Here is a 16,421-nt window from a genome sequence, read left to right as displayed (position 1 = left end):
TATTAAATCTATTAAAATTTAGAAAGTGGTAGCAAATATATGTCTAAAAATTTGTTTACTTTATGAATATAATTGGTTTGTTTCATTTACTTTTCAACCACTACAGATTCAATTCTCAAATATATATGGTAAATTTCTCTCAAGAACTTTTAAAATGTGGCCAAGGCCTTCAACCGAGTATGGCATAAGGGACTTATCGTAAAACTACATAAAATGAATATTTCATTAGACCTTATTACTTTAATTAACTCTTTCCTTACTGATAGAAAGTTCAGAATTAAAATCGATAGCTTGTTCTCAGCTTATAAAAATATCCAAGCCGGTGTGCCCCAAGGTAGTAGACTCGGACCACTACTATACATCTTATACACAGCTTACTTCCCTATTAATAACGAAAATCTAAACGAATTCACAGCCCTATATGCCGACGATACAGCAATTATCACGAAATCTATGAGCCATTTACAAGCCTTCAAATACATGCAAAACAAGATCTACAATATAGAAAAATGGTGCTCACAATGGAAGATAAAACTACACCCGGATAAGTGCCAAATGATTATTTTCAATAGTAAAAAGAAAGGTAGAACTATTCCTGATATAGTCCTATACAAGCAGATCATTAAACTCACAAAGAGTGCAAAATATCTAGGAGTCACCATCACCTCTAATTTAAGTTGGAAACAACACATAAATAAAGTTATTGAAAAAGCGAATGGCGCCTATTGGGCCCTCAACTCCATATTAAACTCGAAGTCATCTTTAGATTTAAAATGCAAGCGCACTGTCTATCTAATGGCAATTAGGCCAATTCTAACTTATGCCTGCCGCGCCATTAACACTCTAAGTGATCACTTAAAAAATAAACTCTCTATGGCAGAAGGAAAGATTATAAGAAGACTCGTCGGCGCCCCTAAATGCATTAGCAATAATAGTATAAAAAGGGATCTTAAAATTGATGACATCAACGTCTATATAAAAAATTTAAACCAAAATTTCTACGATGAAGCAAAAACCTGTACCACCAGCAATTTTAACTCACTCCTAGATATTGAATTAATTGACGACAACACTAAATTTAGCCCAATCACTGCCTTTTTCCTTAGGGATATGACGTAGCCCTAGCACATGAAATACACTCTCGATTTTTGGTGCTAAGCACCACCTCTTCCCCCCCCCATCTCCATTCCACCTCACTACTCCTCATCATCGAATTACTACTTCAGATGAATCGGTTAATGACGCTTCGCGGCAGTGCACCGAGATTTATATAATTTCTACCATTCTACCAACTTTTAAAATAGAATTTGTGTTCATGCACACAAATAGTTCGCTTTTTAAATAATCTGCGCAGACTACTTATAAGAAACCATGTGCAGGCTTTCTGATGTAGGAGGAGATGCCTGAGCTCTGTTGTTTTTTATTGCCCGGTAAACGCTTGTCACGTGTCCACGGCACCAATTTTTTTAAGGCTAACTTTCATTGAGAACTATTTCTTAATGTATTCTAAATTAAATTAAGTGGAAATCATAAACATCTCCAGGTACCTCTCTTCCCCCCCCCATCTCCATTCCACCTCACTACTCCTCATCATCGAATTACTACTTCAGATGAATCGGTTAATGCCGCTTCGCGGCAGTGCACCGAGATTTATATAATTTCTACCATTCTACCAACTTTTAAAATAGAATTTGTGTTCATACACACAAATAGTTCGCTTTTTAAATAATCTGCGCAGACTACTTATAAGAAACCATGTGCAGGCTTTCTGATGTAGGAGGAGATGCCTGAGCTCTGTTGTTTTTTATTGCCCGGTAAACGCTTGTCACGTGTCCACGGCACCGATTTTTTTAAGGCTAACTTTCATTGAGAACTATTTCTTAATGTATTCTAAATTAAATTAAGTGGAAATCATAAACATCTCCAGGTACCTCTCTTCCCCCCCCATCTCCATTCCACCTCACTACTCCTCATCATCGAATTACTACTTCAGATGAATCGGTTAATGCCGCTTCGCGGCAGTGCACCGAGATTTATATAATTTCTACCATTCTACCAACTTTTAAAATAGAATTTGTGTTCATACACACAAATAGTTCGCTTTTTAAATAATCTGCGCAGACTACTTATAAGAAACCATGTGCAGGCTTTCTGATGTAGGAGGAGATGCCTGAGCTCTGTTGTTTTTTATTGCCCGGTAAACGCTTGTCACGTGTCCACGGCACCGATTTTTTTAAGGCTAACTTTCATTGAGAACTATTTCTTAATGTATTCTAAATTAAATTAAGTGGAAATCATAAACATCTCCAGGTACCTCTCTTCCCCCCCCCCATCTCCATTCCACCTCACTACTCCTCATCATCGAATTACTACTTCAGATGAATCGGTTAATGCCGCTTCGCGGCAGTGCACCGAGATTTATATAATTTCTACCATTCTACCAACTTTTAAAATAGAATTTGTGTTCATACACACAAATAGTTCGCTTTTTAAATAATCTGCGCAGACTACTTATAAGAAAACATGTGCAGGCTTTCTGATGTAGGAGGAGATGCCTGAGCTCTGTTGTTTTTTATTGCCCGGTAAACGCTTGTCACGTGTCCACGGCACCGATTTTTTTAAGGCTAACTTTCATTGAGAACTATTTCTTAATGTATTCTAAATTAAATTAAGTGGAAATCATAAACATCTCCAGGTACCTCTCTTCCCCCCCCCCCATCTCCATTCCACCTCACTACTCCTCATCATCGAATTACTACTTCAGATGAATCGGTTAATGCCGCTTCGCGGCAGTGCACCGAGATTTATATAATTTCTACCATTCTACCAACTTTTAAAATAGAATTTGTGTTCATGCACACAAATAGTTCGCTTTTTAAATAATCTGCGCAGACTACTTAAAAGAAACCATGTGCAGGCTTTCTGATGTAGGAGGAGATGCCTGAGCTCTGTTGTTTTTTATTGCCCGGTAAACGCTTGTCACGTGTCCACGGCACCGATTTTTTTAAGGCTAACTTTCATTGAGAACTATTTCTTAATGTATTCTAAATTAAATTAAGTGGAAATCATAAACATCTCCAGGTACCTCTCTTCCCCCCCCCATCTCCATTCCACCTCACTACTCCTCATCATCGAATTACTACTTCAGATGAATCGGTTAATGCCGCTTCGCGGCAGTGCACCGAGATTTATATAATTTCTACCATTCTACCAACTTTTAAAATAGAATTTGTGTTCATGCACACAAATAGTTCGCTTTTTAAATAATCTGCGCAGACTACTTATAAGAAACCATGTGCAGGCTTTCTGATGTAGGAGGAGATGCCTGAGCTCTGTTGTTTTTTATTGCCCGGTAAACGCTTGTCACGTGTCCACGGCACCGATTTTTTTAAGGCTAACTTTCATTGAGAACTATTTCTTAATGTATTCTAAATTAAATTAAGTGGAAATCATAAACATCTCCAGGTACCTCTCTTCCCCCCCCCATCTCCATTCCACCTCACTACTCCTCATCATCGAATTACTACTTCAGATGAATCGGTTAATGCCGCTTCGCGGCAGTGCACCGAGATTTATATAATTTCTACCATTCTACCAACTTTTAAAATAGAATTTGTGTTCATGCACACAAATAGTTCGCTTTTTAAATAATCTGCGCAGACTACTTATAAGAAACCATGTGCAGGCTTTCTGATGTAGGAGGAGATGCCTGAGCTCTGTTGTTTTTTATTGCCCGGTAAACGCTTGTCACGTGTCCACGGCACCGATTTTTTTAAGGCTAACTTTCATTGAGAACTATTTCTTAATGTATTCTAAATTAAATTAAGTGGAAATCATAAACATCTCCAGGTACCTCTCTTCCCCCCCCCCATCTCCATTCCACCTCACTACTCCTCATCATCGAATTACTACTTCAGATGAATCGGTTAATGCCGCTTCGCGGCAGTGCACCGAGATTTATATAATTTCTACCATTCTACCAACTTTTAAAATAGAATTTGTGTTCATGCACACAAATAGTTCGCTTTTTAAATAATCTGCGCAGACTACTTATAAGAAACCATGTGCAGGCTTTCTGATGTAGGAGGAGATGCCTGAGCTCTGTTGTTTTTTATTGCCCGGTAAACGCTTGTCACGTGTCCACGGCACCGATTTTTTTAAGGCTAACTTTCATTGAGAACTATTTCTTAATGTATTCTAAATTAAATTAAGTGGAAATCATAAACATCTCCAGGTACCTCTCTTCCCCCCCCCATCTCCATTCCACCTCACTACTCCTCATCATCGAATTACTACTTCAGATGAATCGGTTAATGCCGCTTCGCGGCAGTGCACCGAGATTTATATAATTTCTACCATTCTACCAACTTTTAAAATAGAATTTGTGTTCATGCACACAAATAGTTCGCTTTTTAAATAATCTGCACAGACTACTTATAAGAAACCATGTGCAGGCTTTCTGATGTAGGAGGAGATGCCTGAGCTCTGTTGTTTTTTATTGCCCGGTAAACGCTTGTCACGTGTCCACGGCACCGATTTTTTTAAGGCTAACTTTCATTGAGAACTATTTCTTAATGTATTCTAAATTAAATTAAGTGGAAATCATAAACATCTCCAGGTACCTCTCTTCCCCCCCCCATCTCCATTCCACCTCACTACTCCTCATCATCGAATTACTACTTCAGATGAATCGGTTAATGCCGCTTCGCGGCAGTGCACCGAGATTTATATAATTTCTACCATTCTACCAACTTTTAAAATAGAATTTGTGTTCATGCACACAAATAGTTCGCTTTTTAAATAATCTGCGCAGACTACTTATAAGAAACCATGTGCAGGCTTTCTGATGTAGGAGGAGATGCCTGAGCTCTGTTGTTTTTTATTGCCCGGTAAACGCTTGTCACGTGTCCACGGCACCGATTTTTTTAAGGCTAACTTTCATTGAGAACTATTTCTTAATGTATTCTAAATTAAATTAAGTGGAAATCATAAACATCTCCAGGTACCTCTCTTCCCCCCCCCCATCTCCATTCCACCTCACTACTCCTCATCATCGAATTACTACTTCAGATGAATCGGTTAATGCCGCTTCGCGGCAGTGCACCGAGATTTATATAATTTCTACCATTCTACCAACTTTTAAAATAGAATTTGTGTTCATGCACACAAATAGTTCGCTTTTTAAATAATCTGCGCAGACTACTTATAAGAAACCATGTGCAGGCTTTCTGATGTAGGAGGAGATGCCTGAGCTCTGTTGTTTTTTATTGCCCGGTAAACGCTTGTCACGTGTCCACGGCACCGATTTTTTTAAGGCTAACTTTCATTGAGAACTATTTCTTAATGTATTCTAAATTAAATTAAGTGGAAATCATAAACATCTCCAGGTACCTCTCTTCCCCCCCCCCATCTCCATTCCACCTCACTACTCCTCATCATCGAATTACTACTTCAGATGAATCGGTTAATGCAGCTTCGCGGCAGTGCACCGAGATTTATATAATTTCTACCATTCTACCAATTTTTAAAATAGAATTTGTGTTCATACACACAAATAGTTCGCTTTTTAAATAATCTGCGCAGACTACTTATAAGAAACCATGTGCAGGCTTTCTGATGTAGGAGGAGATGCCTGAGCTCTGTTGTTTTTTATTGCCCGGTAAACGCTTGTCACGTGTCCACGGCACCGATTTTTTTAAGGCTAACTTTCATTGAGAACTATTTCTTAATGTATTCTAAATTAAATTAAGTGGAAATCATAAACATCTCCAGGTACCTCTCTTCCCCCCCCATCTCCATTCCACCTCACTACTCCTCATCATCGAATTACTACTTCAGATGAATCGGTTAATGCCGCTTCGCGGCAGTGCATCGAGATTTATATAATTTCTACCATTCTACCAACTTTTAAAATAGAATTTGTGTTCATGCACACAAATAGTTCGCTTTTTAAATAATCTGCGCAGACTACTTATAAGAAACCATGTGCAGGCTTTCTGATGTAGGAGGAGATGCCTGAGCTCTGTTGTTTTTTATTGCCCGGTAAACGCTTGTCACGTGTCCACGGCACCGATTTTTTTAAGGCTAACTTTCATTGAGAACTATTTCTTAATGTATTCTAAATTAAATTAAGTGGAAATCATAAACATCTCCAGGTACATAAAAATTTAAAAAAAGTAAAAAATAATAATAAACTTCTCTTAGCGAAAGAAAAATGAATGAATATAATAATATTAAAAAAAAAGTTCAAAGTGCGATGATTTTGAAGTGGCTTTAGAATGTATTTTGTTTATAGAAATGTTTGATTTATGCTGTATTTTTAAATTCCAAATTCTGAAATCGAAAAAAAAAATTCCGTTAGCCATATCTGTTTCAGGAAAAATCCAGACGTGCGTCCTCTACCTTATTCCAATAGAAAAAGAAATTGAACTATCCGTTTCCAATGGAATGGAGCTGGAAATTGAAAAGTTCGTTGTTGTTTTGCAATCTTGCATCCGAACTCAACTACCGTATAAATTTGGCATGTTTCAATAAACTTGATGTTATTCCATTCTTTCCTCTTTGATGTGGGGGACGTCATACTAAATTTTAAAGGATATATTTTACTTATTTATTACTTATTACTATTATTTCTCATGGTCCATAAAATTTATATGTTTTCGTTAAAGTGTGAAATCCGTTATTTCATATAATAATTAAATATTTCATGAAATAACTAGACAAGTCAGTGAAAGTAAATAAATTTATTGAATTCTGCGATTTGACTAAGTATTCTAAATAATAACAATAACTTGATCGTGAAAGCATGAAATAAGGCCCTCGAATGGATCTAGCTACTTTTAGTCAGATTGTAACTGCTTACAGCTGCTTTACAATGATGTGTGAATGTGTATGCTTTATTCCATTGCTTTTAGACGTAAAATTCAGACGGTGAATTTATGTTGCTTTTCCTTATTATTTATCAATTAATTATTCGCACTATGGATAAAATGTATTTTTCGTGACATTTAAGCTATTTATAATAAACTAATTTATAAAATAACTTTCAAATTGTTTATTTTTTACTTTAACTGTCCATCGCTAGTTATTTCATAGAATAACTCGGTAAAGTATGAAATCTTTCATCTATTATATACTTTAACTGACTTGTCTAATTAAATCATGCAATACCTAGTTATTCTACGAAATAACTGAATTATACACTTTAACGGCAACATATATACCAAGTTTCATTAACATCTATCCATCAATACAGATTTCATGTTAATCAAAATCTCATCCCTCTCTTCTTATCATAAATTTTAAAAAATGTTTCCGACAACTATCTAAATATTCTCAGAAACTCCAATTAACAAGCACGTCTCTTCATGCTTCCAATTTTAAAAAAACTTTAAAATTTGCCATTTAATAATGTTTAACACGTTGAATGCCACGCTAATTTTACATGGCTTGCTCGTTAGGATACACGGTAAATAACTACAAACTAAATTTGCAAATATAGACAGATTTTGCTAGTTTATAAGTGGTTTAGCATGACTATCTGAAAAAAAGTGGTGAATTATATATCCCTACGAATTGTTTAAATATAGTGGTGAAAAAAAATTTAATAAATTTAATTTATTAAACCAAGAATCACAAAAATTAAGTAAATTTTGAATAAATTTTCTGCAATTCCATGAAAGAGCGCAAATTTTATAGTTCTATATCATGTTATACTCTGTCAGCCAGCCGTTTTTCGCTGCCTATGAAAGGTCAGTGTCAGCCACCGGTGGTAGACGCAGCCTAAATGTAATTTCAGTGTCAGCCACCGGTGATTGACGCGGCCAAAATGCAATTTCAGTATCAGGCACTGGTGGTTGACGCGGCCTAAATGGAAAGTCCAGTGTCAGCCACCGATGGCTGACATGGCGCTCAGCGTGTTAAACAGCGCTAGATTATTATTATATGTTCCCAAGAAAAAAATTCTAATAAACTTTTTTCAGATAAACGATGCCAAGCTATCAAATCTATATATATAAAAGAAAGTCGTGTTAGTTACTTCACTTATAACTCAAGAACGGCTGAACCGATTTAGCTGAAAATTGGCAGGGAGGTAGTTTAGAGCCAGGAGAAGGACATAGGATACTTTTTATCCCGTTCGACATCATTCCCGTGTGACTTGACATGTAACGTCAGTCACTATAAAACGTGGTATTAAATATCTATTATTACCATTAATCTATTATTACTATTAAATATCTACCATTAAATATCTATTATTAATATATAACTCAGAAGTTTAAGTTTCTGACTTGAGAAAACAAAAGCTAATTATAAGTAAATATATTTTCGACTATATAAGGTCATTATTATGAAACAAATGTTTACATGTTTATTTAGTACGATTTATTAGATTTTTTAGGTGATTACATTGAAGTAGTAAACTAAAATAAAATTCTCGCGCTATGATAAATAATTTCTAAAATAAATATTCTCTGCTTAAGTTAACGAACGTATTCATTTATATATGTAATTCTCACGCGAATTAAATACTTGTATTGCTCTTTAAGTAAATAAGACTTAACTGTGCACTTAAACAGTACCACTTTGTTTTGCATTTCGCTTATTAAGTTATTTACATACATTTTTTATGCAGCTTTCATACATCCTTAAAGTAACGAAATAATTCATTTCGTTTAAATGCTCTTTGTATTGTTTGAAATGTCGTTTTACATATATATATAAGTAAATTCAAATTCAGCTTCATCGCCAAAATAGAAATTCTCGAAAGATGAAATAAGATGAGATAGAAATTATCTAGGTTAGTGTATTAGAATATTAAAAAAGACTAAAAAAGCGAAATACTGTGCAAGAACATACTAAATCTTAGTAGTAAATATTCTAAATCTTTAAATTTTAGTAGATAAAATTTTTTACATAATTGGAAATGATACATGTATAAATGAAAATTTAAAACTTTAGCTTTGTCGATTTATTGAGCACTAATATCATAGCTTCATAAATTAATACGTATAGTTCAACTATATTTTTAATTTATTTATCAATAGATGGTGTCCAAAGGGTCTATTAAAGGTACTTACGTATTAACGCAACAAGGCCAAAATTCGCATAAATTGCCAAATTTGGCGACCCTACTTACGGCAACCCTACGTGCTATACGTGGTTTTTCGTAATACCTTATCGAATTTATATGGCGCCAAGCTCAAGCTGTTAATGGCGAAGACGGTTTTCAATCAGTGCTAAAAGCAATAGCCAAAAGATTTCCGCCGAAAAAATATCCGCCGAAAGAATAACTTACTTTATCTATTGGTACCTATGTAGTATATTTGCTAATTCTGAACTCTACTCTCCCACCGAAAAAAGTGTTTATAACCCAGTTAATACTGTCTGGTTTTTATTTTGTAGATACAAGGACAGATTCATCATCGAATTGGATCATTAATAATTAATAATGCCGCGACCAAGACGATCGAATCTTTCCCGACAAAGCCGTGATGCAAGAAGAATACGAAATACTGCAAATGAAAGGACTGAAGAAGAACAAGAAATTGCACGTGAACAGCGCCGCGATAGTATGGCTCGACTTCGTGCTTCTCAATCACGAGAGCAAAGTGAAGCAGCCCGTGAAACAGCTCGGTTGGCAATGCAGAATCGTCGAGCGAACAACAGAGGTCAACAAATAGATAATTTGCGACGCAGAACAAGATATTTATCAAGTGCTGATTTGAATCGAGCAGCGTTTCAATACGATTGCAGCAATGATTACAGCTTGCATCCTAGCGTTTGCATTGGGCAAATGGACGTAGTTTGCGAGTATTGTGGTGCATTAAAGTTTTCCGGAGAAACGCCTGGATTATGCTGCCTTAATGGTAAAGTGAAATCGCCATTGTTGACTCCGCCACCTGAGCCATTGTATTCATTGCTTTGTGGCGAAACACAAGAATCACGCACAAGAATCACCCACAAACACAAGAATCAAGAAACTTGCAAATACTCAAAAATACAATGGTTGTTTCCAGATGACGTCATTTGGGGCAGATATTATCGAAGAACGGGGATTTAATCCGACATTTAAGGTATTTATTTTTGTACTTATATAGAATGTAGTTAAAGAATAACTTACTTTATCTATTGGTACCTATGTAGTATATTTGCTAATTCTGAACTCTACTCTCCCACCGAAAAAAGTGTTTATAACCCAGTTAATACTGTCTGGTTTTTATTTTGTAGATACAAGGACAGATTCATCATCGAATTGGATCATTACTACCTTTCGAGGATACACAGAATAAATTTTTACAAATATATTTCATGGGCAACATGGAAGAACAACTTGATCGACGCCTAGAGATCAATGCAGGAATGAAGCGAGCAATTCTTCAAGACTTGCAGTGTCTGCTTCATGAACATCATGCGTTGGTCAGGTTGTTTAAAAGTGCTTTAGAGCGCATGCCAAGTGATGACTATAAAGTTGTTATCAAAGCTGATAAACGACCATCTGGAACACACGAAAGGACATTTAATGCTCCAACAGTAGACGAAGTTGCCATCCTGATTGTTGGTGAACAATTGGAAAAACGCGATATTATGCTTACACGTCGCGATACTGGGCAACTGCAACAAATATCTGAAACTCATCGATCATATGACACATTGCAATACCCGCTGATGTTTTGGCAAGGAGAAGATGGATATCATTTTAATATTAAAATGAAAAATCCATTGAATGGTGAGTATCAGTATCATAATTTATTTCATTTAATTGTGAAAGACACTGATTTAAAATAATGTTTATTAAAAAAATGGTTAATGTCTGTATTGTTTGCCTTTAAAATTTGCCTTTGAAATGGTTAATTATCAAATTTTTAATTTCAGGTGAAGAAACTACAAAGAAAGTTAGCTCAATGAATTATTACGCATATCGTTTGATGATTCGTCAAAATGCTGACAACTATTTGCTGCGGTTTCGTCGATTGTTTCAGCAGTATTGCGTTGACATGTATGTAAAAATAGAAACGGAACGTTTAACATTCATTAGGTTGAACCAAGCCAAACTGCGTTCTGATGAGTACATCCATTTACGTGATGCAGTTAGTACTGAAGGAAATGCAGCTAATATTGGTCGATTAACTATTCTGCCGGCGACATACATTGGTAGTCCACGTCATATGCATGAATATGCACAAGATGCAATGACATATGTTCGTCATTACGGTCGGCCCGATCTCTTTATTACTTTTACCTGTAATCCAAAATGGATAGAAATTACTCAATTGCTGCTTCCCGGACAAACATCAAGTGATAGACACGACATCACAGCACGTATATTCAGGCAAAAAATTCGGTCCCTGATGAACTTTATTGTTAAACAACGCGTCTTTGGAGATACTCGATGCTGGATGTATTCAATCGAATGGCAAAAGCGAGGACTGCCGCACGCACACATTCTTATTTGGTTAGTGGAAAGAATTCAGCCTGACCAAATAGATGATATCATATGTGCTGAGATTCCTGATTATGAAGTCGATCCAGACCTACATGATGTTGTTACTACTAATATGATTCATGGACCGTGTGGTGCCATCAATCCCCAATCACCTTGCATGGTCGATGGAAAGTGCTCTAAACGATATCCACGGAAATTAACGGCGGAGACTGTCACTGGCAATGATGGTTATCCGCTGTATCGGCGTCGATCACCAGATGACAACGGTCGAACTGTCACAACGAAAGTGAAAAGAATAGATTTCGTTGTCGACAACAGTTGGATTGTTCTATATTCGCCACTTATTTCTAAATCGTTCAAGACACATTGCAACGTTGAATACTGCAGTTCAGTTAAGTCCATAAAATATATTTGCAAATATGTCACGAAAGGCAGTGATATGGCGGTTTTTGGATTGCAATCCTCGAACACCAACGATGAAATTTCACGCTATCAAGTTGGTCGTTATGTGAACTGTAATGAAGCGATTTGGCGTATATTCGCATTTCCCATTCACGAACGTCATCCTACTGTTACGCATTTGGCGGTGCATCTGGAGAATGGTCAACGAGTATATTTCACGGCTTCGAATGCTACGCAACGTGCTGAAACACCTCCAGCAACTACATTGACCAGTTTTTTTGCAATCTGCCAAAGCGATCAATTTGCACGAACTTTGCTTTACTCGGAGATGCCACGTTATTATACTTGGAATGCTTCATCGAAGAATTTTCAAAGACGGAAGCAAGGCGATGCGGTTCCTGGGTATCCAGATGTGCGTTCTACTGATGCTCTTGGTCGTATGTATACAGTTCATCCAAAGAATAATGAATGTTTCTATTTGCGGTTGTTGCTGGTAAATGTGCGTGGGCCAACGTCATTTGAGTCACTACGAACTGTTAATGGTGTAATATTCCCAACATATCGTGCTGCATGTGAAGAATTGAAGTTATTAGAAAACGATAGTCATTGGGATACGACAATCGCTGAAGCCATTATCTCTGCATCTCCAAGTCAGATACGCACATTATTCGCTATCATAATTTCGACATGTTTTCCATCAAACCCATGTAACCTGTGGCACAAATACAAGGATAATATGTCAGAAGATATTTTACATCAAATTCGTGTCAGTTCCAGAAATCACGATATTGAGATGAATGAGGAGATACATAATCGTGCTTTACTATTGATCGAAGGTATGTGTTACCTCATGTGCGGTAATTTATTAATCAGGTTAGGAATGCCAGCACCATATCGTGAAATGAATGACGCATTTAATCGAGAATTGGAACGGGAACGTGAATATGATCACCAGCAATTAGATTTAGTAGTTCAAACGAATGTACCCCTGTTGAATTACCAACAAAAGGAAGTTTATGATACTTTAATGAAGGCAATCGATAATGAATATGGTGGTTTATATTTCCTAGATGCCCCTGGTGGAACTGGCAAGACATTCCTTATGTCATTAGTTTTAGCAACTGTTCGGGCGAGATCTAACATAGCGGTTGCTTCTTCTGGAATAGCAGCCACATTGTTAGAAGGATGCCGTACGGCTCATTCAGCATTCAAATTACCGTTAAATCTTCAAACTATTGAAGAACCAACGTGTAATATTGCAAAACACTCAACAATGGCCAAAGTTTTAGCGGTATCGAAAATCATCATCTGGGACGAATGCACAATGGCGCATAAACGTGCATTAGAAGCACTTAACCGAACATTAAAAGATTTACGCAATGACTCGAGATGTTTTGGAGGAGCAATGATTTTACTTTCTGGCGATTTCCGCCAAATACTGCCAGTAATTCCAAGATCTACGGCTGCCGACGAAATAAACGCTTGCCTCAAATCGTCAAATCTATGGCGCCATGTGAAGAAACTGCAACTGACAACAAACATGAGAGTTACATTGCTTAATGATACATCTGCTGAAGATTTCTCGGAGCAATTGCTGACTATCGGTAATGGTCAAGTACCTGTCGATGAATCGAGCGGATTAATATCATTTCCAAATAATTTCTGTAATTTTGTCTCATCAAAAGACGAACTTATCAACAATGTATTTCCAGAAATTATTTCTAACTACAAAAATTATGAATGGATAAGTGAGCGAGCAATTTTAGCGGCTAAGAATAAAGATGTAGATGACCTAAACTACATAATTCAAAATAAGATCATTGGAACAATGCATTCATTCAAATCTATTGACTGCGTCACAAATGAAGATGAAGCCACCAACTATCCAATTGAATTTTTAAACTCTTTGGACGTGCCTGGCTTACCACCGCACAATTTACGCCTAAAGGTTGGCTCCGTAGTAATCATGCTTCGAAACATAAACCAACCAAAACTGTGCAACGGTACGCGTTTGGTGGTTAGAAAATTGATGAACAATGTAATTTACGCTACGATAATGATAGGAAAATTCAAAGGTGAGGAAGTTCTCATTCCGAGGATACCGATGATCCCAACCGATATGCCGTTTGAATTTAAAAGACTTCAATTTCCGATACGTCTTGCATTTGTCATGACCATCAACAAATCACAAGGCCAATCCTTAAAAGTTTGTGGTTTAAATCTAGAACATTCATGTTTTTCCCATGGTCAATTATACGTGGCATGTTCACGGGTCGGAAGACCATCTGCGTTGTTTGTTTTTGCGCCTGATAATAAAACAAAAAATGTCGTGTATCACAAGGTACTTAAATGAAGAGCAACCTATGTACTAAAATACAGAAATAATTATGAATGATTGATGTAGAAATTTAATTTTTTTTTGTATTTTTTCCAATTAAAAAAAATCTGCTTATTTATTGAACTTATTAAGGCGGAACAGCTAGTTAAATACAAAACACTGCTCAACTTACTTGGATAATCCACAGTGTCAAAGGACGGTCTACCCATAGAACTGCATTCCTGAAAAAATATTGTATAATTAGTAATTATAGTTTAATTCAACTATTGTTTTAGAATCTGCATGTAACATTTTGTTCTCACTTGAATTTGTTAGATACTTTAAATTTCTACCACTTCCAATTTAGGCCTGGTCTTTTTTTTTTAAGAAAACGGTAGTTTTTTTTGTTATAAGCACTCGAAACTTGACTTTTTCTGCTTCAATATTAAAGCAAAGGAACTTTTTTTATTTACAAAGTAGAACTAATACCAAAACAGAAAAATAAACTTTTTTTCTTAAATAATTTTTGGCACTGTCTAATTTGTTGCCTTGTAAAAGTGAGATTATTAAATAAAATAATTATTCCAAACAAACAATGTAGTACAATAGAGGGTTTCCTTTAAACAATCCCATAGTAAAGACACTGAAATTTACAAGTATTTTGTTCAATGGTATCGTATTCAATCTTGTATATTGTATTGAAAACGAAAATAAAAATGAACTATTTTATAGAAAAATTTTAGATAATATAAGGATATGATTTAGGCAAAATATATTTAGATCAAATAATAATCGGTCCGGAAAGTGAACACCTAGTTATTAGAACATTTGGAATTAACTGTTTATTAAAAGTGTTTTTAGTAACCTTTAATCATGTTTACATTTTTCTTGTGAGCGTATGCAAACATCATTGATTTTAATAATATTTATAGATACAAAATGGCATTAATGCACTTACCAATTAATATGATGAGAGGTTGGTCCATTTTCATTAAAATTAACATCTGGTGTCAGATACATAGTAATATTTTGAGGAAAGCAACCATAACTGCAAAAGTAAGATTAATAATTATGTGCGTATATCTAAATGACTTTTAAATATAATCATAATTTTCAAATTTAAATGGTATTGATTAAAAACGCGTGACGTACGAAAGCTTTATTTTTTGTTAATTACTTAAATGCACTGTTTACATCTAAATTAAATGTTTGTTTCCCAAAAATCATTCAATTAAGGTTGACTATGTTGCTGTTTCTAATCCCCAAGTAGTCTAACCTAACTAGACCGATTCCGCGGGTTCATAAATTTCCTCAAAGTCTAAAAACAGAAGTTTCTATAAAACCTCGTCCACCTTAATATCAATACAAGTTAAAATATACTTGAATGGTTCCCTCAAATCATTCAATTGAGACTTAATATGTTGTTGTTTCTATTCCCCAAGTAGTCTAACCCAACTACACCGATTCCGCAGGTTCATAAATTTCCTGAAAGTCTAAAAACATAAGTTTCTATAAAAGCTCGTCCACCTTAATATCAATACAAGTTAAAATATACTTGAACGGTTCCCTCTAATCGTTCAATTCTAATTGGTCAAGTCTAACCCAACTAGACCGATTCCTCAGGTTCATAAATTTCCTGAGAGTCTAAAAACAGAAGTTTCTATAAAACCTCTTCCAACTTAAAATCAAAACAAGTTAAAATATGCTTGAGCAGTTCTGTACTTCGTGCAAGTACTAAAAGTTTTTTGCTCCTATACACAGAGACTACCAAGTCACCACTTTCATAGCGTGATATGAAGTCTGATGGCCCTGAAGTCCCTCAAAAAGCAGGTCACCCCCAGGTGTTTTCTAAAGGATTTTTTTATTTGCTTGTTTCAAAAAATTCTGCTTTATTTCACTTCCACTACAAAAAATAATTCAAACTGCTTTCAAATAGTTGTGGTCTCTGTAATAGCAGTTTTTTTTCTGGTAAAGTCTTGCTTCGTCCGTGCAAATCCTTGAAGTGCAAGTGGCTAATTTTGATTTAATAAACTTGATTTTCATTAATTTTGGCCACTTCCTTATTTAAAAAAAAGTATAAAACCTAATTATTGAGCTGTAAAGCTTCTAAGTGTAGATTAAACTAAGCGTATCGAAGTTCAACGTATTTAAATTTGAAGAGTTCACAAAAATGCTTTGTCTACTTCGAAAAGTATTCAATATTCAAATGATATTTAAACTGGAAATTAAATTGTGCAACATGAAATAATTTCCAAA

At 35.6% G+C, this 16,421-nt stretch overlaps 1 protein-coding gene across 1 annotated transcript in view; it reads right to left on the bottom strand.

Annotated features, from left to right (window-relative positions):
• The window catches only part of LOC107451644 (potassium channel subfamily T member 2-like), a 388,964-nt gene that overhangs the window by 191,901 nt on the left and 180,642 nt on the right, over positions 1-16,421 (bottom strand). The window contains exons 5-6 of the mRNA XM_071181980.2: positions 15,124-15,213; positions 14,359-14,407 (exon numbers count right to left, since the gene is read on the bottom strand). Of these exons, the coding sequence (XP_071038081.2) occupies positions 14,359-14,407; positions 15,124-15,213 (139 nt within the window). The remainder of the gene's footprint in view (positions 1-14,358; positions 14,408-15,123; positions 15,214-16,421) is intronic.

The sequence above is a fragment of the Parasteatoda tepidariorum genome, chromosome 4, assembly GCF_982258835.1.
Source record: "Parasteatoda tepidariorum strain Cologne lab strain chromosome 4, Ptep-v5.0, whole genome shotgun sequence".
NCBI lineage: Eukaryota > Metazoa > Arthropoda > Arachnida > Araneae > Theridiidae > Parasteatoda > Parasteatoda tepidariorum.
Note: the sequence above shows the minus strand (reverse complement) of the source record. Positions and strands in the feature narration are given on the sequence as shown.